Consider the following 24,607-nt stretch of genomic DNA (forward strand, 5'->3'; position numbering starts at 1 on the left):
TTGGTGGAAACCCTCGGGGCGGAGGACAATCCGAACGGCAGGACCCGAAACTGAAAGTGCGAGTCGCCAACAGTGAACCTCAGGTACTTCTTGTACTTGGGATAGATCGGCACATGGAAGTAAGCATCCTTGAGGTCGAGTGACACCAACCAGTCCTGAAGCTGAAGGGCCTGGAGGACTTGAGAGAGAGTAACCATCTTGAACTTGTCCTTCCTGAGGAGTTTGTTCAAACCGCGCAAGTCCATGAAGGGTCTCAATCCCCAGTCTTTCTTCGAAATCAAAAAATAAGGGGAATACCATCTCTTGTTCCTCTCCGCTACAGGCACCAGTTCTATGGCGCCTTTCTCCAGCAGGGCTTGAATTTCCTGCGCAAGGAGCGGATCCGGACTCTGCAAAGAGGTTCCCCGGTGGATTGTCGCAAGGCCTGTGCCGAAAGGGTAGACAGTTGCCGTGGGTTATGATCTCCAGAACCCACACATCTGAAGTAATGGCTTGCCACTCTACAAGATGCTGCGCCAGCCTACCCCCAACCGGCGAACCATGGGACATGGCCTCATGACTGAGTGGGAGCGGCTGGGGCGTTACCTGAGGGCAAAGAGGCAACTGCCCGAGCGGCCTTGGCACCACGGGTACCCTGTCGTCCACCTCTGGTACCCCTGCGTTGGCCTCTTTGACTGCCAGCTTCTCTCGCTTTACTGAAGGACGAGTAATGGCGAAAGGAACCACCCCTCCACTGCTGTCCCCTAGGACTAAAAGGCAGAGGTTGGCGAACTGCAGCGCCCAACGACTTCGCTGCAGCTTTGGAGGTCTGCAACCTCTCAAGGCTCTCGTCAGCCTTGCTGCCAAAAAGGTGTTCACCGTCAAAGGGCATGTTGAGGAGCCGGGACTGCACATCAGGAGCAAACCCTGACTTCCGCAACCACGCAAACCTGCGTATCACGGTGCTCGCCGCCATGGACCTACTGACGCATTCAGCTAAGTCCAAACCCGACTGAACGGACTCACACATGGCATCCTTACCATCCTGGACCATAGCAAGGAAACCATCCTGTTCGTCCCCTTCGGGAATATGTTCAGCCGCTAACGCAACACAGTTCCCGAGTGTGTGTGAAACGAGACAAGGCACAAATTGAGTTGGCCGCCTGAAGCGCCATACCACCAGAAGAAAAGACTTTCTTCGCCCAGCCATCAAAACGTTTGTCGTCCCTATCAGGAGGGATGGTAGGGTACGATGCCTGCTTTGCCGGGGCCGTGGCCGCCTGCACCACCAAACTCTCCGGAGTGGGGTGCCTGGTCAAGTAGCAGGGGTCGCTACTGGCTGGACGGTATTTTCGCGACAAGGATCTGCCCACCGCCGGGAGACTCTCCGGAGCAGTCCAAGCCGCTGCCACCCTTCTCTGTAAAGCCATATGGAACGGCAGTACCGGGTCAGTTGGGGGACCAACATCAAGGATGTCCGTCAGATCATCCTGCACAAACTCCTGTGGGGGAGCAGACCATCCCAAGTACTCGGAGACCCTAGCCATAAGGCGCCGGTACGAGGAATCGGCATGAGAACCAGGCTCAGGCCTACAAAACTCCACCTCCGGAGAGGTGTCCAGTCCACTGGCATCATGCAGTGACTGCCTCAAATCGTCAGATTGGCTATGGCCCGAGACAATTTCATCTGGAACCTGACTAGGAACAGGCCATCAGAATCCTCATCCGCCTCTGAAATATATTCCAGGTGGCGAAAAGAAGGCACCCGAGAGAGCTTGCTCTTAACCAGAGCCTTCCTAGGGGGTTCCCCCGTGCCACGGGGTACCTCCGACACGAAAGGCGTCGATGGCATCGAGCGAGCCGACGTCGAGAGAACAGGCATCGGCGCCGAGAGGATAGGCGTCGAGGAAATCGGCGTCGACATCAGATGCAACGCCGCCAGCACGGGCGGCGTCGACACAGCCCTCGAAGCCGGAGCCCCGAGCGTGTCCCTCGACGACCTGAGCGTCGACGGCTTCGACGACTTCCTCGGAGCCTCGAGAAAGCCCGTCGACGCCTCAGACGTCGATGTCTTCCTCGAAGACCTCACAGGTGCACACGGTCTCGAGCGCGTTGAGGACCGGGACCTGGAACAGGTACGTCGAGAACGAGTCTCCTTGTCCGAACGGGACCTCTCCCGTGACTCCTGCCGACCACTCTTGCGAGCGGTGTCTCTCGACCTCTCACGACCGACCCCACTCGGGGGCGCGGACGGCTTAGTACCCTGCGACTCGAGAATCGCCAGCATTTTCTTCCCTAAGGAAGCCCATTCCTCTGGCGTCGCACGGCTGGTGGGGTAAGCGACGTGCCGGGCAGAGTCCTCCGAAGATGACCTGGAAGACGACCGGTGTCAGCGCTTCCGAGAATGCCTCGAAGAGGCTGAGTGGCGAGACCGACTCCTAGGAGACCCACGAGACTTCCGATGATGACGCAGAGAGTCACCCCTCGAATCATCCGTCGAAAGCTCCGCAGACTTAGACTTACGGGGCTTGGACACCCGACCTACCGACAACTTCTTACGTTCGCGTAAGGCTTTGGACGTGAGCGACTGGCAGTCGATAAAGTCATCCGTGTCGTGGGCCTCCCCGAGGCACCAGAGGCAGGCGTTGTGCGAGTCCGTCACCGACATCTTGGACCCACACTCCCCGCACTTCTTGAAGCCCGGACGCGGAGTCGAAGACGAAGTAGAAGACATCTTCACACGAAGGATTTTCACAAAACGAACAGGTTCGAAGAACAGAACTCCAAAGAGTCGAGGCGTTAACCGAGATTCACGAAGCAACACGTTTGCAGAAAAAACGGAACTGAGGCTACGGGCGTCGTGCGTCCTACTTATCACATCGGATGACGTCGGACGAGGTCCTCGACGACGGCTCATCGACGCAGGAGCCAAAAAAAGTTTCCGAAGCAGCACAGCTGTGGTGATTACATGTCATAGATATGGAATACGTCGGAGGACCCAATCCCCTCGAAATGCTTTTACGGTAAGTAATGCATGTCTCCTGATGTTGGTCAATCTGCTTAGAATCACATGCTGTGCATAGACTAGCGAGCAGTACCCGGAGTTGGAGGTGGGTTGTGAGAAGGAACAGTAGTGAAAAGATGTCTTAGTACTGCCTGTCCCACCTGAGAATCAGAACTAGAATGAGTGTCTAGGCAATAGTGTTTTGTAAAGGTGTGTACAGAACGCCAGTTTGCCGCTTTGCAAATGGACTCAAGGGGAACATTTGCAATTAATGCTATGGACGCCCCAGTGCCTCGAGTGGAATGTGCTCTAGGCTTGAAGGGCAGTTCTCTCTTAGCAAGATAGTAGCAGAGTGTAATGCAATTGACGAGCCATTTGGAAATAGTGGATTTGGAGACTGCATCTCCTTTTCCTGTGGCCACAGGCATGAAAAACTGATTAGTCTTCCTTATTGGACTAGTTCTTTCCATCTAGAACATGACAGCTCTGCGTACATCCAGTGTGTGCATGGTTCTTACCCCCAGGCTTGAGGTATTTTGAAAGAACGTTAGTAGCTCTATTGACTGGTTCACATGGAACGAGGAAAGAATTTAGGCGCAAATCTAGGGTGAGTGTACAAAACTACCTTGTCTTTGTGAACTGTAACAAAGGGATCTAGAATAGAGAGTGCCTGCAGTTCACTTACCCTCCTAATGGAGGGGATTGCTATTAGAAAAGCAGTCTTGGGGGTTAGGTTCTTAAGACTTGCTTTGTGCATGGTCTCGAAAGGAGCTCCCATAAGCCTAGTTAACACCACATTTACGTCCCATCCGGGAGCCGGGTTAGAAATGGGAGGGTGAATTCTTTTTACCCCTTCCATGAAAGCCTTAATCACTGGTATCTTCCACCACGACACCTTCTGTTGTGATGTTGTATATGCTGAAAGTGCTGCTAGGTGCACCTTTATTGAGTTGAAGACTAGGCCTGAATCAAGTAAGTGAGTTAGGTATAGGACAATGTGAGTGGGAGAACAGTTGATTGGGTTGATGCTCTGAGTTACACCAGATAAACCGTTTCCATTTACTAGAATAGCAATATCTAGTGTTAGGTTTGCTTGCCTCCCTAATGATGTCCATACATCTTTGAGTGAGCTGTAGGTGTCCGAATTCTACAACCTCAGGAGCCAGCCCGCTAGGTTCAATTTTCCCTGACCATGTTATCCAGAGTCCGTTCCCCTTGGATCGGTTCTGGGAGTACCTAGAAGTGTAGTCTTGGCATTGGGCGTTTTCCAGGGTCGCGAACAGATGGATCTCTGGAAAACCCCATTGTGCGAAAACATTGGCGACAATGTCTGTGTAATCCCCATTCGTACGCCCTGGGCAACGGAAAGTCTCTGCTGAGTATGTCTGCCAAAAGATGGCATTCCCCTGGAACATGTTGTGATAACAGGAACATGTTGTGTATGAGAGCCCACTTCCAAATGTTCTGAGACAGTTTGGACAGCCCTGGAGAATAAGTGCCTCCCTGTTTGTTTAGATAGTACATGGCTGTGGTGCTGTCTGTGAGGATTAGGGTAGTCTTTCCCTGTAGTGTGTTTCGAACACTTTCAGTTCTCTGAACACTGCCAGCAGGTTTATGTGGTTGGACGCTATGTCTGGCGACCAAACTCCGCTTGCTGTCTGCTGGAGGAGGTGGGCTCCCCACCCTGTAAGGGAGGCATCCGTAGTTAGAGTGGCTTCTACTGCGGGGGTGGTGAAGGATTTCTCTTTCAAGAGGTTTTTCCCTCGACCACCACCGCAGCGAGAGAACTAGGTCCGGCGAGACCACTACTAAATCGTCCCATTGTCCCTTGGCCTGACACCACTGGTTGCTTAGCCACTCTTGCATTGGGCGCAGGCAGGCGTGAGGAACTAAGTAGATACAGGACGCCATCATTCCTAGTAGACGCATAGCCTTGCGCACTGTTACCTCTTGACTGGCTACATAGTGAGGGATTTGAAATAACATGTTTTGAACCCTCTCGTTGGAGCGGGGAAGACAAGGCAGTCCTTTGTTCGAATTAGAGCCCCTAGGAATTGTTTGACGTGACTGGGGTCTAAGTTGGATTTTTTCTCGTTGATTGAGAATCCCAGGCTGAATAAAAGATCTATCGTCTTTTGGTTATTTGACAGACATGTTTCGTAGGAGTCCCCCGTTATGAGACAGTCGTCGAGGTAAAGATAAACTGGAATGGATTGGCTTTGCAGGTGTTCTGCCGCTACTGCTAGTACCTATGTAAATACCGTTGGTGCAGATGCTATGCCGAAGGGTAGTACCTTGAACTGATGTTTGTTTCTATCATAAATCTGAGGTACTCTGTGCGCTGGCAACAACGAAATATGAAAGTATGCATCTTTCATATCCAGAGTTGCCATGTAATCCCCCTGTGTGAGCAGAGGAATTACTTCCTGCAGGGTTACCATGCAAAATTTCTGTGGTTTTACAAACTTGTTCGCTGGGCGCAGATCTAGAATCGGATGCATGGTAAGATCCTTTTTGGGTACAAGGAAGTACACTGAATAAATACCCTTCTTTACCTTTGATAGAGGTGCGATCTTTATGGCTCCTTTTTGTTCCAGTATCTCGACTTCTTGAAGAAGTTTGCAAAGATGTTCTGGTGTTAGTCTTAGTTGACATGGAGGGGTGTATTTTGAGGATTGGTTGAACTCTACACAGTACGCGTGGGCTATGGTTTTTAGCACCCACTGGTCCATGGTTATTCCCTCCCATCCTTTCAGGAATTATGTCAGCCAGCCCCTGACCATAAAGGCATGGGAGGGGACCCGAATCTTCGAGTCATTTGGAGTCTGAGGCATGAGACCCTCTGGGGGCCGGGTTCCTGCCTCTTCCCTTACCACGCCTCTGTCCCCTTTGCGGGAACAGGTATTTTAAGTATTGGTTCCAGTTGTTTCCTGAAGGATATTGTTGGTGAGTGGAGCATTGGCCACGAAAAATCTATTTCCAAATCCTCGCCTTGTCGAAGGCCTGAGTAATTTGGTCCAAACTCTTTAGGGTTTCATGTTCTTTTTTCGCAGTATAAGGCCTCATCGACCACCTTTCCAAACAAGGTGGATTCCTCCACAAGTTTGTTTATAAGAGACACTTGCGTTTCAGGTTTAAACCCTGAATTTTGAAGCCAGGCGTGTCTTGGGGAGAATGCACCGAGCGAGGGCTCGGCTAGCTGTCTCGGCAGAATCCAAAGTGTTTTTAAAAATACTTTGCTTAACTTGCCTACCTTCAGAGACTGTGGTAAGTAGGCGGGTCCGTAGAGGTTCTCCAGCCTCTTGTAGGCCTTCCTGTATTAAAGCCCATTGTGCATCTGCGTAACTAGCCAATAGAGTGGTGTTATTGGCGATACGTGTGGAGTACGCTGCCGCTGTGGTAACCCTCTTAGCCAGGGCATAAAGCCTTTTCCCATCTTTGTCAGGGAGAGCCTCGCCTGTTGATAAAATAACCCCTGCTATTTTCCTTGTGGTACTGACTACCAAAGAATCTGGTGTGGAAGGACCTCTAATATATAGAGGGTCTGGAGAAGGGCGGAAGAGTTTTTCAATTCTTGGGTTTACACCTCTCGTAAGAGCCGGTGTAGACAAAGATGGAGCAAGGCGTTTTTTAATCGAATTGAGAAGAGGGATGGCTTGGCTGGCTGGCAGCTTCCCCGAGTATTATCCGCAACAAAGTCAGCTTCTGGTGCTGCCTCTTCAGTGGCAATTCTAAAGTGATCGGCTGCTTTATGTAACATTATATTAAATGTTAGTTGATCATCAATAGGAGAAGGATTTCTTGTAGGGATGTTCTGAGGAGAGTCTAAGTCCGAATATCTGGGTTTCGGTCTTGTGGCTCTGGGGACTGCCATGGTTGAGGGTCACCCACATCTGGGTCCTCCATTCAGCCTTCCAGAGGTTCATCTTCAATGAGCTCATCTTCAATGGGCTCATCTCCAATGGGCTCATCTCCAATGGGCTCATCTCCAATGGGCTCATCTCCAATGGGCTCATCTCCAATGGGCTCATGTACCTCCTGGTTATAGAAAGGATTCTTCCTGTACCTTAACTGGTAGAATGTTTTCTTCAGTAAGATCATAATTATATATGTCCTCTTCTAAAGAGGGGTCAAAAAGTCTTGTTAATTTAGATGTAGGTTTAGCAAGGCTTTCCTGCCTTGGCCTTCTTGGTGTAGGTTGTTCTGCACGTGAAACAAACTTGTTCAGCCTTTCCATGCAGTCCTCAAACTTTTCCCTAGTCCAGACTGACGAACTAGAACGGTCTAGGGGTGGAAAGGTGCCTCTCTCAGTCTTCTGTCGAAAAAGTATCCCTAGCACTCTCATCCGTCGAAAAACGTAGAGCTCTGTGCCTTAGCGTCGTAGAAAGTCCTTCCTCTCCCTCAGAGAAGTCCTCTGGCAGGACCGATGAAGGTGGGGTATCCCTGTGTCCTTCCCTCGACTTCTGAACGCTCTCCTTGGATCTCGGCAGATCTTTGTGCCTTTGAGACTTTCGGAGAGTCCCTAGCCTGCCGTTTATTGTTGATTTATAGAGCGTTTTACACCAAGGCACTGATGGGAATCGGCAGCCACAATTCTTGCCAGACTGCTCTCGACGTCCTCACCAGTGGGGAGACGCGTAGGTACATCTGACGGTTGTAAGGGAGTCTGTTTCGGCGGAATCGGGGCCTTGCCCTTATCGGCCACCTTTTCCGGCAGTGCCGTAATTTCGGCAGTGGCAATGCCTTGTCTTGAGTCCTTTGTCGTCGCCGTACGCTTTCCTGTGATGCGTGTCGACAGAACTGTGTGTTTTGGGGGTAGCGCCCTTTGTCTTGGATTGCCTAGTCGCTAGGCGTGCATGTGGCTGCGGGGAGGGCTGCCGATCTCATCGATCGGTGGTGATCACCGGAATTACCGGTGCACCCATTTGCATCAAAGTCTTTTTCAACGTAGTCCAAGTAAGGCTAGGGGTTGTGTGCTTAGTGTCATGCACATGTGTCTTTGTCGCCGGGGTGCAACTTTCCCATAGCAGAGCTTACACCGTGCTTACCGGGGCCGGGGACAGACAATGCGGAACACGAGCGTTCCATCGAAAGGTCAACAACCTCTGGTTTGGAGGCCCGATAGAAACTCTTGCCGTCGTCCCATTCGGTGGTAGCGGCAGAAGTCCCGGCCTTGGACATACCGTAGGCCGCCCACCGTTTTACTCTACACTCCTTCAAAGTCATGGGGCGGAGGAGCTTACAGGCCGCACACCCTCTGTGCTTATCCTTCCATGGGCATTTGTTCTTACAAATAGGGAAAAATCTACATGGAGTCCTCTCCATAGCTGAGGTTACAAAGAGGTACTAAGACCAACTGGGAAAGAGGGAAGAAAGGAAAATGCATTTTCAGTTTGAAACAAAATGTCCACCCAACCCCACTCTCCCTAGTGTATAGGCCCGGCTACGTGGTCGGCAACGCCAACAGGATCACCTTCCGTCGAACCTCGCAGGTCTTCGGTGGAAACTGGAACAGCCGTCTAGACAAGGGACGGAAGGGGTGATATTTAAATATCTTTATAGAATAATTCGACCAAAGGTCGTTGGACAACAGCGATGTTCTTTACGAACTCTGCATAAGGGCGACCAGTTATCTTGGCGGAAAAAAACAATCTGAGGGACCTGGAAGCGTGAGGGATCTTGGGTACACTACACGTCACTTAGGGGTAGTGTTACAGGCACGCCCATGTCGACGTCCCCTTTCGATTCCTGCAGATAACAAGGGGGGTCCTGGGAGACTCTCTGCCAGACATGAGTCCTGGTTACAAGAGCCTTACCCAGAGTCTTTCGATTCCTGAAAGACAAGATGCAATACTCTGCGGTTACCACTGGATGTCGGACTATGCACAACATGTGATTCTTAGCAGATTGACAAACATCAGAAAGGTATATCTGATAAGTGCAGAGGAAAAGTGGGAGGGGGACTGTATGGGTACAGATGCAGAACCCTAGTGCAGTGGGTGGCCTGGTGACAGTGCAGGAGGGTCACAGGGTGAGCAGGTACCTGGGCCCGAATGACAGGGTGACCAGGTGCACTATGCCAAGAGAGTAAACTGATCAACAGGGGAGAAGGGGGTAAAGGCAGAGGCAAAGAGGAAGGTCTAGAGATGTTTATGGAATCGGAGATGGTTTTCCTCCAGTTTCAGGGTGGCCGGGAGGCTGCTCCAAAGGGAGGCGCCAACAGAAGATAAAGATCTACCCCCAGCTCGCTTCTTTGCAAACGACCCTGAGGGACTTGGAAGTAGAGGAGTCAAGGACTCGAGAGGGGAGGTATTTACGCAAGGACAGTTGAAGGTATTTTGGACCCAGGCACCGGAAAGCCTTGTGGACAATGTAGAGGGTTTTAAATGTAATCCTTGCATCCAGTGGGAGCCAATGAATGCGCGTGAGCATCCGACCGAGACCGTCCCTTGCCGGCTTCCTCAGAAGGCGCAGGCGGAACGTTGCCATGTGTGTCAAACATTTTCATTATCGCCACCCGGAAAGCATCCCACTCCGCCGGGGTCGATGACTTGGACAGGCATACCATCCATCTTGGGGAGGCGTCCGACGAACAGGACGAGGAAGGTGACCTATGGTGCCGTTTCCTGGACCGCTTTGACAAGGACTAGTGGCAGGAACCACTCCTAGATCAAGACCACTTGGACTTGTTCCGACGAGGAGTCACCTCTTGACTTGTCAGTCAAAAGTCCAGCAGGCCAGCATTTACGGGGCTTGGATACTTTCCTACCTTTAGTTTCCCCTTACGTTCCTGCAAGGCCCTTCCAATATTGCTCTACCTCTGCAATTTGTGCAAGGCCCTTCAATGGAAAACTACAGTGTGCAGAGGTGTTCGATGGTGATGGTTGATCTTTGATGTGTGGTGTGCCTGCTCTTAACATACTATTGAGTACAACAGCAGTCCGACCCATCATGTAAGCCAAGTCATTACAATGGTACTACTTTCTATAACACCAAATTATATAAAACGATAGATTACCTTTGTTAGCAGTCTCGGAAAAAACACTTATATTACCATTAAAATATCTAAATTACAACATACCTGTATGGCTTTAAGATCAGCTGCAGGGACATCAAAACAAACTCCCTAAAAAAATTAAAATTGTGTAAGAAAACATGAAATAGTAAACCCATGTGCTTTCACTCTTTACAATTACATGTGTGAAACGATATTTGCCAGTAATGTTTTGGCTTGCTATTATAATAATCAAGCAAGCGCTGTAGCACTCATCAAGATTGGATCAGGATGATTTTGCCTTTTGCTGGCGCAAACATAGCACAGAAATCTCCTTATTTTTAAAACAAGGGCATCCCACAACACCCGTTAGCCCTTCCTCTCAACAATACCCCGTCACATTAACCCTCTTCCATGGTGAGAAGCAGAAAACGGTAATGCAGTGTGTTGGGGTTTTCTGTTTATTTTTGACAAGCTTTGTGGGCAAACTCCAGTAATGTATGGAACAAGTAACTTACTTGTAACTGTAGTTCTCCTGCACGAGTCTGGCATGGATTCACATGCTCATGAATTTTCCCTGTCAGGCTGGGAATCCTCGGTAAAGAAAAAAATCAGTTTCACTTCTGAACTGTCTTTATCCTAACAACCAATCACTGGTCTCTGGGTCATACTGCCCACAACCAATGACTGCCCTCTACCTAAGCCCCTCCTCTGGCAGCCATCTTCAGATTTGATCGCACGTAAGGTGGCAGTAGGACCAAGAGAGCCGCAGGGGGGTAGGCGAGAGGGTTCGCATGTGAATAAAGAATACATAGCAGTACACACATGCACAACCACAGGAGGTGGAAAGGCTCAACATTAAGCATCTCTTACTGCCTCACCAGGCTCACCTTAAAGCGAACAGGTTGCGCAGCACTGCTTGGCAGACTCTGTACTCCTCCCTGGAATCGCTGTCGACGGAGTAGAACTTCGTGAAGGTGTGCGTCGACCTCCACGTAGCAGCTCTGCATATGTCCAGTAGGGGCACACCAGACAGGAACGCCGTAGTTGCAGCGATCGCTCTGGTCGAGTGGGCTCTCGGACGGCCAGGCAACGGTCCGACAATGGGTGATGCAGCTGGAGAGCCACCTGGAAATTTAAGCCTTGTAGAGGGCCTTCCCATGGTTCACAGTGCCAAAGTTCACAAAAAGTTGTGACGCGTTCCAAAACCTCTTTGTGCGGTCCACGTAGAACCTAGCGCTCTAGCCACATCCAGCAAGCGCAAAGTCTTATCAGCCGGCTACGAATGCGTCGGGAAGAATACAGGTAACACCAAGGGCTCGTTTAGATGAAAGTCCGACGGCACCCTGGGCATGAAGGAGGGGTGCGTCCGTAGCACCACCCGCGTTGCGTGGTGTGTCAAGAAAGGTGGTTTACAAGAGGGCCTGCATACCTCCCACTCGTCGTGCAGAGGTGATGGCCACAAAAACGCTGTGTTGTATTTCAGTGATGCAGAATGCATAGGCTCTAACAGTGGACCCATGAGCCTAGTCAGCACCACATTGAGCTCCCATATCGGGGCCAGAGCCTTCACCGGCGGGAACGAATGGAAAAGTCCTTTGATGAACTGCTGAGGGAGTCGGCGATGGTGTTCTTCACTTCTGCCAGATGAAACGGAACATACACTGGGCAACGGCCCAGTGCCGTAAGTCTTGCGCCTCTCTGGAGAGCGCTGGGGATCTGGTGCCCCCCTGCTTCAGATTGTAGAACATCGTGGTGGTGTCCGTGAAGACCAGTATCACCTTGCCCTTGAGGGACGAAGGAACGACTTGAGGGCCCAAAATACTACCCGCAGCTCCAGTACATTGATATGCAACGACTTCTCCGGTAGCCACAGGCCTCTTGCGTGGAGATTTCCGGTGTGTGCGCCCCAACCATCCAGGGAGGTGACCGTCTCCTGATGGGATGGGGTCTGGAAGTCTGCGCCCGCCGACAGATGCGCGCAGACTCCCCATCACCCTATCGCTCAACGGAAACTCGTCAAGAGATCTTGTCCTCAAAGCTTCCAGATACCTGAATCCAACCGGCGTTGAGGAACTCTTGCAGTGACCACACCCGTAGCCTTCACAGCCGAATGAGGTATATGCAGGACTACGTCATGCCGAAAAGGGACTTGATGGACCTCACTCTCGTGATCTTCAGGGTCAACAGCCGTTGTACCTTGCCAAGAATGGCCACTATCCTCTCCTCCGACGGAGACGCCAGGCACAACACCATGTTGAGCCAAGACCCCAGAAACAGTGCATCTTGCGATGGCACCAAGCAAGATGTCGCATAATTCATAGAGAACCCCAGCTCCTTCAGCAGCTGGACGGTTTTCGTTGTGTGCGCGACTGCAATCTCCCTCAATTTCGCTAGGATGAGCCAGTCGTCCAGGTAAGGGCCTTGAACTTGTAATTTTGCCCTTGAACCATGAAGCGCAGAAACTTGCGGTGTCCCTTGTGAATGGGGATGTGAAAGTAGGCATCCTCCAGGTCCAGCAACAATAGGAAATCCCCTTCTTCCAGCTGTCCTAGCACGTGTTGAAGGATGACCATCTGAAACTTCTGGGGTCTGATGTACTTGTTCAGACGGCGGAGGTCTAGGATGGGCCTCCAACTGCCTGTCTTCTGCTTGAAGGGCAAGTACCGAGAGTACACTCCAGAGCCTCTTTGGGACAAACTCTACAGCACCCTTCTTCAGCATGGCCCTCACCACCAGCAGAAGCTGAGGGATGTGGTTTTCCTGCCTGGCCACTGGTGGTATGCGAGGACACTTTAGTTGGAATTCCAGGGTGTGTCCGTGGGCCAGAGCATCCAGCACCCAACGGTCGGTGGAGATGGACTTCCACACGCTGACGAAGTTCGGCAGCCGGCCTCCCACCGGGGTACGCAGGTGGGGGCCAGACGCCACAGCCGGTCCAATCTTGCTTCGCCGTGGAGGCACCACCTTGGGGGCCCAGTCTTGCTGCGGCTCCTGTAGGCCTCCTGGGCCGAAGAGCAGGATGGTTGACTGTAGGATGAACAACTTCCACCGAAGCTTTGAGGAACCTTGGGGTTTACCCCCAGAATTCAAAAAAGTACAGCCCTTGCTGCTGAAGCGTGCCCAAACCTTGATGGCCTGAAGCAAATCGTCCTCGGGTTTGCCCAACAAATTGTCCCCGTCGAAGGGAATGTCCAACACCCTTGAATGCACATCCTGGCGAAAGTTAGTAGCCCTTAACCTCGCCGACGAAGCCAAACGCTGTTGCCCATTTGGCAGAACCATGTGTCAGCAATGTCCGTGGCCATTGTGATGGCATGGTCCGATGCCACCTCGCCCTCCTGCAGGATCTCCAACGCTTCTGCTCTTTTGTCACTGGGAAGAAAGTCCAGGAGGGGAGCGATTTTAAACCAGAGCTCCCCGTCGTAGCGTGCCACGATGGCAAGGGTCACCTTGATGGTGGTTGCCGCCGATGTGATGACTCGTCGTCCAATGGCGTCCAACTTCTTCCCCTGTCCGAGGTGGGAGGGGGTGGACGTTGAGGTGGAAGAGCCAGAAGATTTCTTCCTTGCCGCCAACGAGACCACCAAATCCAGGTAAGGCTGGGACCTCAAACACTTGGGTGCAGAGTTCGGCACCCTGTACTTTTTTTCATACCGGTCCCTCTTCTCCAGGGCCGAAGACGGGTTCTTCATAAGGGACAGCCCCTCGTTCCAAATGTCGTCCAGTAGAGGAATCAAAAGCACAGTATTCCTCTTTGCCTCGTGGCGTTGGTACAGGAACCCCTCTTTTCCTCGGGGGTCAGCTGAAACAGGTCAAAGGCCCTAGAGATCATGGCATGGAACAAGCCTATCTCGTCGGGCAGAGAGGCTTCGGGCAGCAGAGAGGGGAGGTCTTCTTGGTAGGGGTGCGCCCGATGGCCCCAGCACCCCGTTGTCGGAGCGGCCTCAAAGATCTTCGAAGACCGCTCAGTTTTCTTCTTGTGGCTGGGGGAGGCATGCTGCCGGGACTCCCCCGTAGCAGGGGCCCTGGCCTCGAGCCACTCTGAGAGACGCCTGTGCCGATCTTTCATGGTGCCGGGGACCGTCTCGTTGCAAAATATAAGTTTGGTCCGAATGTAGGCAATAGAGGCACAGGGAGTGCCCATCGTCCAAGTAGCTGTTCGTAGGCCACATTCTGGTCAAATCCTGAACAGAGGCGTCATGTCTTCCTTCTCCTCAGCCATGTCCACGCAGAGTAGGCCTTGACGAATCTTCTGGAATCCTAACTATGAAATTCAGCCCTTGAGGGGTGCTGGAAAATCCAAAAACGCGTCCCCATTAATCGGATGATGGGTCTATGGAGCTTGAGGCTCGATTGACCGAAAAATAGAGTAAAACTCTGGACAAAAAAAAAAAAAGCACAAAACGCAGTAAAAAGCCAGAGAGCTAATCACGAGGACTCCCACCACTCGAACATGCTGTAAACATCTGAAGATGGCTGCCAGAGGAGGGGCTTAGGTAGAAGCGAGTCATTGGCTGGGCGCAATATGACCCAGAAACCAGTGATTGGTTGTTAGGAGAAAGACAGTCCAGAAGAGGAACTGATTTTTTCCTTTACCGAGGATTCCCAGCCTGATGACTGGGAATATTCATGAGCCTGTGAATCCATGCCAGACCCCATGCTGGAGAAGCAAGCATACCCAAGCACAACAGTTCAAGCCTGTTTGTGAGCTTTTGTCCAACTCAAATGGGAAAGAATCTTTGACATTCCCAGTCACCACCCAACTGCAAGAAGGCAAGATATAGTTGCAAGGCTACTGGAATAATAAAAAATAAAAACAACAGTGCATCAATTTCAGGAGCCTCCAGCAATTGAAATACTTCGATGGGCAAACAGGAACTCCTGTGTAGTGTGGAGAGTAAACAGAGCTGACCATACTTGGATGGGAGTGTAGGGGGATACTAGGGATGGGGCATTACCAGCCTCTACCCAATGTTCATCCTGGAGGGTGGCCAGAGTAGCATTCCCTCAAGCCTGCTAATCCTCCTAAAATGCAATATGTCCCAAACTCACAATGTGAGAACCAAGGTAGAAGGGACTCATTGCAAGTCGTAGGATGCCCTGGGGACCGAATTCAGAGACTTCTCTAATATAAGCCAAATCAGAGTTGCTAAGATGGATTGTTGTTCAAAAGGTATTTCCAGCTGCAAGACTCACCCCAGGGAGAAGATTATAGTTGTGACCAATAATGCATAGTTTTGATGCTTCCAGATCTTAGGGAGCATTCTCATGTATGTGCTAATTCCCTTCAACCTTTGAGATCCCGAGCTCTTTTGCTGGACTTTAGGACTTTTTAATTTTGAGCCTTTTTTCTCACTCTCAGGTGTTTTGACCTGAATTGATTGTGTTTCCTTTGTTTTTGGAGTCTGACAAACTCCATAGGCATCTACTTTAAGTATGGTGACACAGCACCTTAAGTGCAGTGTCACAGAGAAATCCATTCGATTTCTCTTGAAGTTTAAATACCTTTTCCTGTGAGAACTACTGTTTCCAAGAATATTAAAGTGAAATTGACTTTACTTACCATTTCTCTTTGTAGGTCCAGCACACATCTTATATGGAGTGCCGTGGGGTTACTTAGTAGCCCCTTTTTCCTATTTCCTTATGTAACATTTTTTATGTTACACTCACTGCTTTAATTGGCTGGTGGCAGAGGTTTAATTTTCCTACCATTGTGCTTTTCTACCACAGGCTGAATCCTCAGCTGCAATATAGCACCCATGGATGACTTGTGTCAAAATGGCCCGGTCTTTTTTTGCCATTTCTTTTTGAGGTCTACTCTGTGTGCCAAGCCAAGTTTGAGCCAGTTATTTTTGCCTTTGGCGGGCTTCAGTACCGAAACCTGCCTCTGGCTGCGCTGTCTGGAAGGGCAGGATGTGGGGGAGATGCCCGAAACTTCCCTGTCCTGAATCTCTAGGGAAACCTGAATGCACCCAGTCCTGATTGGCTGGCTGTCTTTTCATGACAGCCACCCTGCTGTTTGAGTTAACAGCTAGGCTGTGCATGAATGGGAGAAACTTGCTTAAATGGAGAGGGATTTGAGACTGAAGACAGTCAACCACTGGGAAGAACAACCTGTGAACTAAGATTGCTGCATCCTCCTGGACCTTTGAACTGCCAGGTGAAGTCCTGCTGCTGTGCTGAAACTCCTTTATCTGATAAACAACTAACCCTGAGATGAACTCCACAGGACCATCTTACCTGACTGGCTGTGCTTCTGTGTTGCTGCAGGAACACAGTGCCAGGGATCGAGAAATCTGTAGTCGAGTGCAACGTCTGTGACCCTCCAGAAACAGGACGAACATGACTCAAGTCCCCTCGCCAGAGTGCAGGACTCAAGGAGTGAAGGAAGCCCAACCAGTATCCAATATCCACGGTCGTGCTGTTTACCGCAAGCTGAAACTGAAGTGCCGCTGAACTGAAAAGAGCCCGAAGTTGCTGCTCCTGACCTCCAAATTGCTGTGAAGCAGTTCTCCCGATGTCCTCCCTCTTGTCCCCACGACTGAGGCCCAGGAACACAGGATCTGCATAGCTGCAAGCAGACAAAAGCCAGCTGGACCACTCTAACCAAAGGTACTGTTCTGACTTGGGGTACTAACCTCGTATGTAGCTTTGCTCTTCTCAGTTGAGAGTTGCAGTAGCTGCTTTGCTAGAGTTTATTTCAGCTCTACCCTTCACAAATGTAATGTTATGCAGTGTTTGTATGCAGTACCCTTTGGGACCACTACACACTAAGACTACAGGTGTAAGCAAACCAGGTTTTGGTATAAGTCTGTACTACAGTTTTGGTAGTGTTCCTGAGCAGCCAGGCTTATCTCAAGAAGGAATGTGAGCTGTAATGATGTTACAAAGAGGTCTACAATAACAGGTGTTCAAATAGACTCTTACACTCAAGGTTTCTTGGTTAAACACTTATTTATTCAACAGTCAGTTATAAAACATTCACTAGAAGGAGGCAGTTAAATGTTATACATAAATATACTTCAGTACTATACACTCAGTTTCTGAGCCATTCAGAATACTTTGAAGGAGGAGCAAAAGGGCATAGGTTATCAGAACATTAAAAGGATTACAATTATTCTTAGACAGTGCAGATATTTTGAGTTCACCACAAGAGTAGATTGAAATTCAATAGGCTAGGCCAAAGTCAATGGGCTTAAGTCTTGGATAGGATAAAGCGGTTCTGATAAGTAAACGGTAAAGTCTCAGTAAAAGTTCTCAGAAGTAGTTTGTAAAAAGAATCATCATATGTTGTGTCACAAGCTGATTAGGCCTGCAAGTTGCAAAAGTTTCAAGCACTTTCCCTGCGAGAGGTCTTGTTTCACAGTACTCTACAATGAAGAGAAAGAGGCAGCTGAGGACTTCTGTTCCTGGCAGATCCGGCAGATCTTGCTATTCCTGGGCCTCAGTCGTGGGGACAAGAGGGAGGACATTGTGGGACTCCTGTACTGGGACTGGTCAAAGGCTGTCACTTGGCAAACTTCAATTTCAGTTCCTGTGAGCAAAGCACACAAACTGGTGTCCCTCTCCATGGTTATATGGTTACCTGCAGCACCCTGAGGAAATTCAACCAGCTCTGAGATAAGGTTTCCAGGTGGCGTACTGTTGAGTTGAGTGGTCCCACCAACTCAAAGGGAGAAGTCGTCCTTGAAGGTGCTTCTCTGTCGAGGTGAACTTGGTGATTCAGACCTGAAGCAGAGCTTCACCGGGCAAACCAACAGTCCAGGAGTTGCTGCAGCGGTTCTCTTCTAGCTAGTATTCTGTACTTTTGTTCCAGTGGTTGACTCTGCCTTCCAAGCCAAGAGACTTACCTTTTATTCAGTTCTCTCGCATTCATTCCAGCCTAGCTATCACTCACCCAGCAGGGTGTCTGTCCTTGCCAGACAGTCAGTCAGCCGATCACCACAGAGTGCATTTGGGTCTCCTAGGAGACTAAGCACAGGGAGTTTCGGGCACATCCCTCACTTCCTGCCTACCCCAGACACTCTGGAGCCCGAGGCGGGCTTCACTTGTGAATCCTGCCAAAGGCACAAATGAACAAAGACCAAACCTGGTTTGGCACGCAGAGAAAATCTCTAGGACCTTTCCACAAAGAAATGGTGAAAAAATACGACCGGGTGCCATTTTGACAAAGATAGCTCCTGCGGTTGCTTTACTGTAGCTGCGAACGCAGCCCGCGGTAAAAGCATACCATGGTAGTTCAATTGAAAGCACTGCCACCAGCCATTCAGTGAGGAAAGGATAACAAAAATGTTGCATCAGCAGCTAGACAAAGGGGATACTAGGTAACCCCTCCAGCACTCTATTCTAAGAGGGTGTGTGTGCTGGGTCTAGCAATTTACAATGGTAAGTAAAGTCAATTTCACTTTACTTCTCTGGGAAACAGTTTATCCCAGAGAAGGTAGTTAAACCTTTGGGAAATCTGAAAGACTTCCCCGTGTCACTGCACTGAAGGTGCAGCGTGACAATGTAAAAGATGATTCCTATTGAGTTGGTCAGACTCCAAAATCAAAGAAACAGTTCAAATTAAACAAAAATGCATGTGAGAATGGGAATAAAAGGGTCCCACTCTATCCAGGATACTACATTTTAATTCTAAAGTCCAACAAAAGTGCTGGGGGTCTTCAAGATGAACAAGTTACTTCTTACATGGTAACGTTCTTTCGATGGTATGTTCCTCCGACGTATTCCTTATCTTGATACATTTACTTCCAGCTTGCAGGCCTCAGAACATTTTCTTCAGCAGGTGCTGTGCGTCGACGTCCCTAGAGTTGGTGTCCCTCTACAGCCTCTGTATCAGCGCTGACGTCATCATGCGTATAAATAGAATCACGCAGCGTCCGTTGCACAGTTCTGTTTTGAAGCTTGAGAGTAGCTGTACATGAATTGGTTATTGACCTTGAAGGAGCGTAAGCTGCAACCACAAGGGAAGTGTTACTGAGGGGGTGGATGGGAGGGGCGATTAGGAATATGTCAAAGGAACATCCCATCGAAAGAACGTTACCAGGAAAGAAGTAACTTGTTCTTCGAAGGGATTGTGTCCTCCGACGTATTCCTTTTCTTGATACACTCCAATAGCAGTGGTGTGTAAACAGAGGTGGGAGTAAAATTGCCATATTCCCCTTTAAGAATGAACAGAGTGTAACACAGCTTTGCCAAATCTAGTCTCTTGGCTAGAGGACGAATCCAGATTGTAGAATTTTGTAAAGGTATGTGCGGACGACCATGTGGCAGCAGCACATATGTCTCGAATCGGTACCCCTCTTCGGAGGGCCAAAGAGGCTGTGATAGCCCTGGTTGAATGAGCACTAAGATTTTGAGGGGGCCTTTTCTCTGCCAGTTTGTAACATTCTAGGATGGCTAAAATAATCCATCTGGAAATGGTCTGTTTTGTGACTGGCAATCCTAATTTGTGCCCTGTGTAACCTATGAACAGTTGGTCTGCTTGCCTAATCTTAGCAAGTCTGCTGATATAAAAACTCAAGGCCCGCCTTGGATCCAGCCTATGTAGCCTCTCTTCCTCTTTCCCTGGATGGGGAGGAGGATAGAAAGAGGGTAAAGTTATCTTCTGAGTGATGTGGAATTCAGAAACCACCTTTGGTAGGAAATTAGGCTTCACTTGTAGGACAACATTATCTTTGTGAAAAATTGTATGAGGGAGTTTACAAGACAGGGCTTGTAATTCGCTCACCCTCCTGGCAGATGTCAAAGCCACTAATAAGACAGTTTTAAGGGTGAGAAATTTAACCAACAAGAGTGGAGTGGTTTAAAGGAGTACCCCATCAGGAAATTTAAGACTAAATTTAAGTCCCATAAGGGAACTTGGAACGGTCTCGGGGGATAGACATTAGTTAACCCCTTCAGACATTGTATTACTAAGGGTAATTTGAAATATGATGGCTCCTCTGCAGTGTGCTTGAAGATCGATAGCGCTGCGAGGTAGCCCTTGATCGTACCAACTTGAAGACCTGAATTCGCCAAATAGAGCAGAAAGGATAACACCATTGGTGTACCACATGAAAAGATTTCAATGTTCTTTTCTCTACACCAGCTGCTAAATTTGTTCCAACGGCAGCGGCATAAAGGCTTTGTTGCTGGCCTTCTGGCTGAAAGCAACACCTCCATGACGTCATCTGGGAGATCCCAATCCTTGTATCTCAACCTTTCAGAAACCAAGGTTGAGGGTTCTGATGTCTGGATGGAGAACCTGACCTCCTTTCTGCGAGAGAAGATACGCCCTGTGTTGAAGACTAATCTGAGGGCAGATGGACATGTCCAGAAGGTCCGGGTACCACGTTCTCCTGGCCCAGTCTGGGGCAATTAGGATCATAGTCTTCTGGAATCTTCTCAACCTCCTGATCATCTGAGGAATGACAGGGACTGGAGGAAACGCGTACAGAAGTGGAAACTCCCAGTCTACCACGAACGCGTTCCCTAGAGCCCCGCTCGGGGGAAATTCCCTCGAACAAAACTGATCGCACTTCCTGTTGATACTGGTGGCGAACAGATCCACTTGAGGGGTTCCCCAAAGGGCGAAGATCTCTTGAAGGACTTCCTGAGCTATCTCCCACTCGTGAGAGACTGTGCTCTGCCTGCTCAGAGCGTCCGCTGTCAAGTTCTTCTCTCCGGCTAAGTGAACTGCAGATAGAGATTCCTTCTTGAATTGCCCAAAACCATGGCTGCATCGCCTCTCTGCACAGTGGCAGTGATCCTACGGCTCCTCTTTTGTTGAGGTAGTGCATGGCCACTGTATTGTCTGTCATTATTAGGACATTTCACCCTGGTACAGCTGGCAGAAAAGCCTTCAGCGCTAGTCTGATAGCTCTCAGCTCCAACAGATTGATATGTAGTCTGGACTCCGATGGAGACCAACGACCGCTGATGGTCAAGACGTTGGCATGGGCTCCCCACCCCGTGAGGGAGGCATCAGTGACTGTTATCTCCAGCCATGGTTGCCAAAACAGTTCTCCTTTCAAAATGTTCTCGCGACAGGCCCACCACTGAATGTCTCGAGCCACTTATTCCGGAACCTGGAGATGATCTGTCATTCTTCCTGAGAATTGCGACCGAGTTCTTAGTATCCACTGGAGAGATCTCATTCTCAGGCGAGCCTCTGGCACAAGGAAGATGCAAGATGCCATGAGGCCTAGCAACCTCAAAAGGTCTAAGGCTGGGAGACGTTGGGCATTTTGAAACTTGGAGACCATCTGCAGAATATCTTGAGCCTTCCCCAGGTAAGTGTCCAGGACCGCTCCGATGAACTGAAGTCTCTGTGATGGTATCATCTGTGACTTCTTTAAATTGAGGGAGAAGCCCAGTTTGTGAAGGAAGTGGCAGACATAATCTAGCTGAATCTGAGCTTGTTCCGGAGATACAGCTCTGATCAGCCAATCGTCCAGGTAGGGGTAGACGTGAATCCCTTCCCTCCTTAGACTTGCAGCCACTACTGACATTAGCTTGGTGAAGACCCTCGGGGCGGAGGTCAGCCCAAATGGCAGAACTCGAAATTGATAATGAGAGCCGCCAATTGCGAACCTCAGGTATTTCCTGTGTTTTAGATGGATTGACACGTGGAAATAAGCATCCTGGAGGTCCAGCGATACCAGCCAGTCCTGGAGCTGGAGGGCCTGAAGGATCTGAGAGAGAGTTACCATCTTCAACTTGTCCTTCCTGAGGAACTTGTTCAATTCTCATAAGTCCAGGATGGGTCTCAGTCCTCCGTCCTTCTTTGGTATGAGAAAGTAGGGGTAGTACCAGCCCTTGTTCCTCTCCGCTACAGGTATTGATTCTATGGCACCTTTCTCTAGCAGGTCTACAATTTCCTGCAAGAGGAGCGGATCTGGAACTTTCAGAGAGCTGTTCCCCGGTGGATGACTGAGGGATGCGTAGAAAAGACAGGCAGTAACCTTGGGCAACTGTCTCCAAAGCCCAAGCATCTGATGTAATAGCCTGCCATTCTGTCAGATGTTGATTTAACCTGCCCCCTACTGGTGTCTTGTGAGGAGAGTCCTCAGAGCGGTTTGGAGGCGGCTGATGCAGATGCCGAGGGTAAAGAGGTACCTGCTGCGGCTTTTTTATTTTTACCCCGTCCACCTCTGTCAATTCTTTCTGGCACCTTTGAACAGGCTGTCCTCTGCCTCTTCCGAATGCGGAATAGAAGCAAATGACTTAACTCTCCAAGAGGTTCCTGAGGGGCGATACGGGGTCTGACGGATTGCAGCTCCCAGGGATTTTGCTGCTGCCTTTGATGATTGTAGTTTTTCTAAACTGTCATCCGCCTTTTTACCAAACAAAGAAGAGCCGTCAAAGGGCATATTCAAAAGTCTGGTTTTGCTCCAGATGTGCAAAGCAGAGACTTTCACAACCAAGCAAATCTCCGGGTTGTTGTACTTGCCGCCATGGCCCTGCTGATGCTGTCAGCAGAATCGATGCCAGTTTGAAGGGATTCACACATAGTCTTTACCATCCTTGATGTTTAGGAACGCTTCCCCTTTCTTCTCCCCCTGGGAGGCAGTCAGCCGCTGATGAAGCACACTCCCAAAGTGTGTGGCTGAACCTTGCGAGCGTACAAGTAGCATTGATGGATTTCAGCGCCATGCTACATGCAGAAAATACTTTTTTGGCCATAGAGTCATATCTCTTATCATCCCTGTCCTGTGGAACAGTAGGGTAAGCCGATTTACTACCTGATGAAGTAGCTGCTTGAACAACCAGACTCTCTGGAGTTGGGCGTTTGGATAAATATTCAGGGTCAGCAGAAGACACCCTATATTTAGCTGATAATTTTTTGTTAAACGCCGGGATTACCTCAAGTGTTTCCCAGTTTGCCAATATTCTCCTTTGTAATGCCGCATGAAATGCCACCACAGGATCCTCTGTGGACCTTTGACCAAGATGTCTGTGAGGTCGTCTTGCTGAAAAGCAGGTGAGGGTGTGGACCACTCCATAAACTCTTATCCTTGCCATCAAGGTTCTATAAGGGGTTTCAGCATGTTCCCCTGGGTCCGGTCTGGCAAATTCCACTTCTGGGGGAAGTGTCCAACCCACTTGCTTCCTGTAAGGATTCTTGAAGGTCTTTCAACCTACCTTCATCAGAGGTAAATTCCTCTGATACAGGAGTTGCAGATCACTGCAACTCAAAAGGTCTTTACTGATCCGAATCCTCCCCTTCTTCATAAATAGATAAGACTCTGGAGTGATCAGGTCTTGAAAATGGTATACATCCCATTTCCAGAGCAGAAGGGGCAAATTCGTCATGATTGGCTGAGAAAACGTCGTCGTAGACGTTAAAGGCTTCGAAGCCATCGAAAAAGGCGTCGAAAAAGGTGGTAGAGGCCTCGATGAACGAGAGAATCAGAATTCTACTCGAGGCTGTCTACGACATTCTCGTCATCGAGGCGCTGGGTATGGCCACTGGCTGTGAGTTGGCCGTGGGTCTTTACTTTCTCGGCGTCGAAGACGCGACTTTGCCTTTACTCGAGGGTTTGTGACGCTCTCGAGTGGCTTCTTTTGCCGGGTGCTGCGACTGGCAGCGTTTTGATTTTTGGGGTCTTTCACCCAGGGTATCACCCTCATCAGTCTTCGAGGGGGTCGAGGCCGCTTTCTCGAAGACGCTCAGCATCTTTTGCCTGAATTCCTCCCACTCAGCCTGAGAGCTATGTTTTGTGGGGCAGGAGACCCTTTTTGGGGAAACAGAAGAAGACGACGACGAGGAAGGGGATCTTCGACGTCTCTTTTTTGAATGCTTAGATCTGGAAGAGTGATGGGAACTGCTTCGAGACCTAGAACGATAATGTCTTTTGTGATGGCGAGGAGACGAATGTCTCGACTCCGCCGAGGAAACTTTACAAGAAGTTTTAACTGCCTTACCTCTCTAGAGCTTCCCCTTACGCTCCTTCAAGGCTTTCGCCGTCATGGACATGCAGTCCTCGCGCTCCGAACAATGGTTCTCGATTCCCAGGCACCACAAACAGATCCTGTGAGGATCCATCAACATTTTCTTTCCACAGTTTCGACATTTTTTGAAGCCGGACCGTGGAGTCGTTTGTTCGGGTGAGGAAGCCATCGAGTACGAGTCGGTATTCACTAGGAATAATGAGAATATTTGACTGAAGAACTGAGCAACGATATTCCGAGGCCCCACGAAGCGCGGAAAAACGGAACTGAGCAACGGACGCTGCGCGAGTCTATTTATACACGTGATGACGTCGGCGCCGATACGGAGGCTGCCGAGGGACATCGGCTCGAGGGACGTCGAAGCGCAGCGCCCTCTACTGAAATATTTTTCCAATGCCAGCAAGCTGGGAGATGATCTATCAAAGATAAGGAATAGGTCGGAGGACACAATCCCTTCGAATGAGAATTCTCCCCAACAGAGGGCCAAGTGGCTGCTTCGAAAATATTGCAAATCGGAACACCCCTCTGTAGTGCAGTGGAGGCAGCCATACCCCCAGTAGAATGAGCCTGTAAGCCTACACGAGGGTCCTTTCCCGCTAAACGATAACACTCAGATCGTCAAAATTATCCATCTAGACAAGGTCTGCTTGGAAACAGCCTGACCTAAATTTCTTCCGGCGTAACAAATAAAG

The 24,607-nt window shown here is 49.8% G+C and overlaps 1 protein-coding gene across 4 annotated transcripts in view; it reads right to left on the minus strand.

Moving 5' to 3' along the window:
• DDX21 (DExD-box helicase 21) overlaps nt 1–24,607 on the minus strand; it is a 790,459-nt gene that overhangs the window by 101,526 nt on the left and 664,326 nt on the right. For all 4 annotated transcript variants that reach the window (XM_069610614.1, XM_069610615.1, XM_069610617.1 and 1 more), the window contains one exon: nt 10,065–10,109. In XM_069610614.1, coding sequence (XP_069466715.1) covers nt 10,065–10,109 — 45 coding nt within the window. The remainder of the gene's footprint in view (nt 1–10,064; nt 10,110–24,607) is intronic.

This window comes from Ambystoma mexicanum, chromosome 8, assembly GCF_040938575.1.
Source record: "Ambystoma mexicanum isolate Mex_15411 chromosome 8, UKY_AmexF1_1, whole genome shotgun sequence".
NCBI lineage: Eukaryota > Metazoa > Chordata > Amphibia > Caudata > Ambystomatidae > Ambystoma > Ambystoma mexicanum.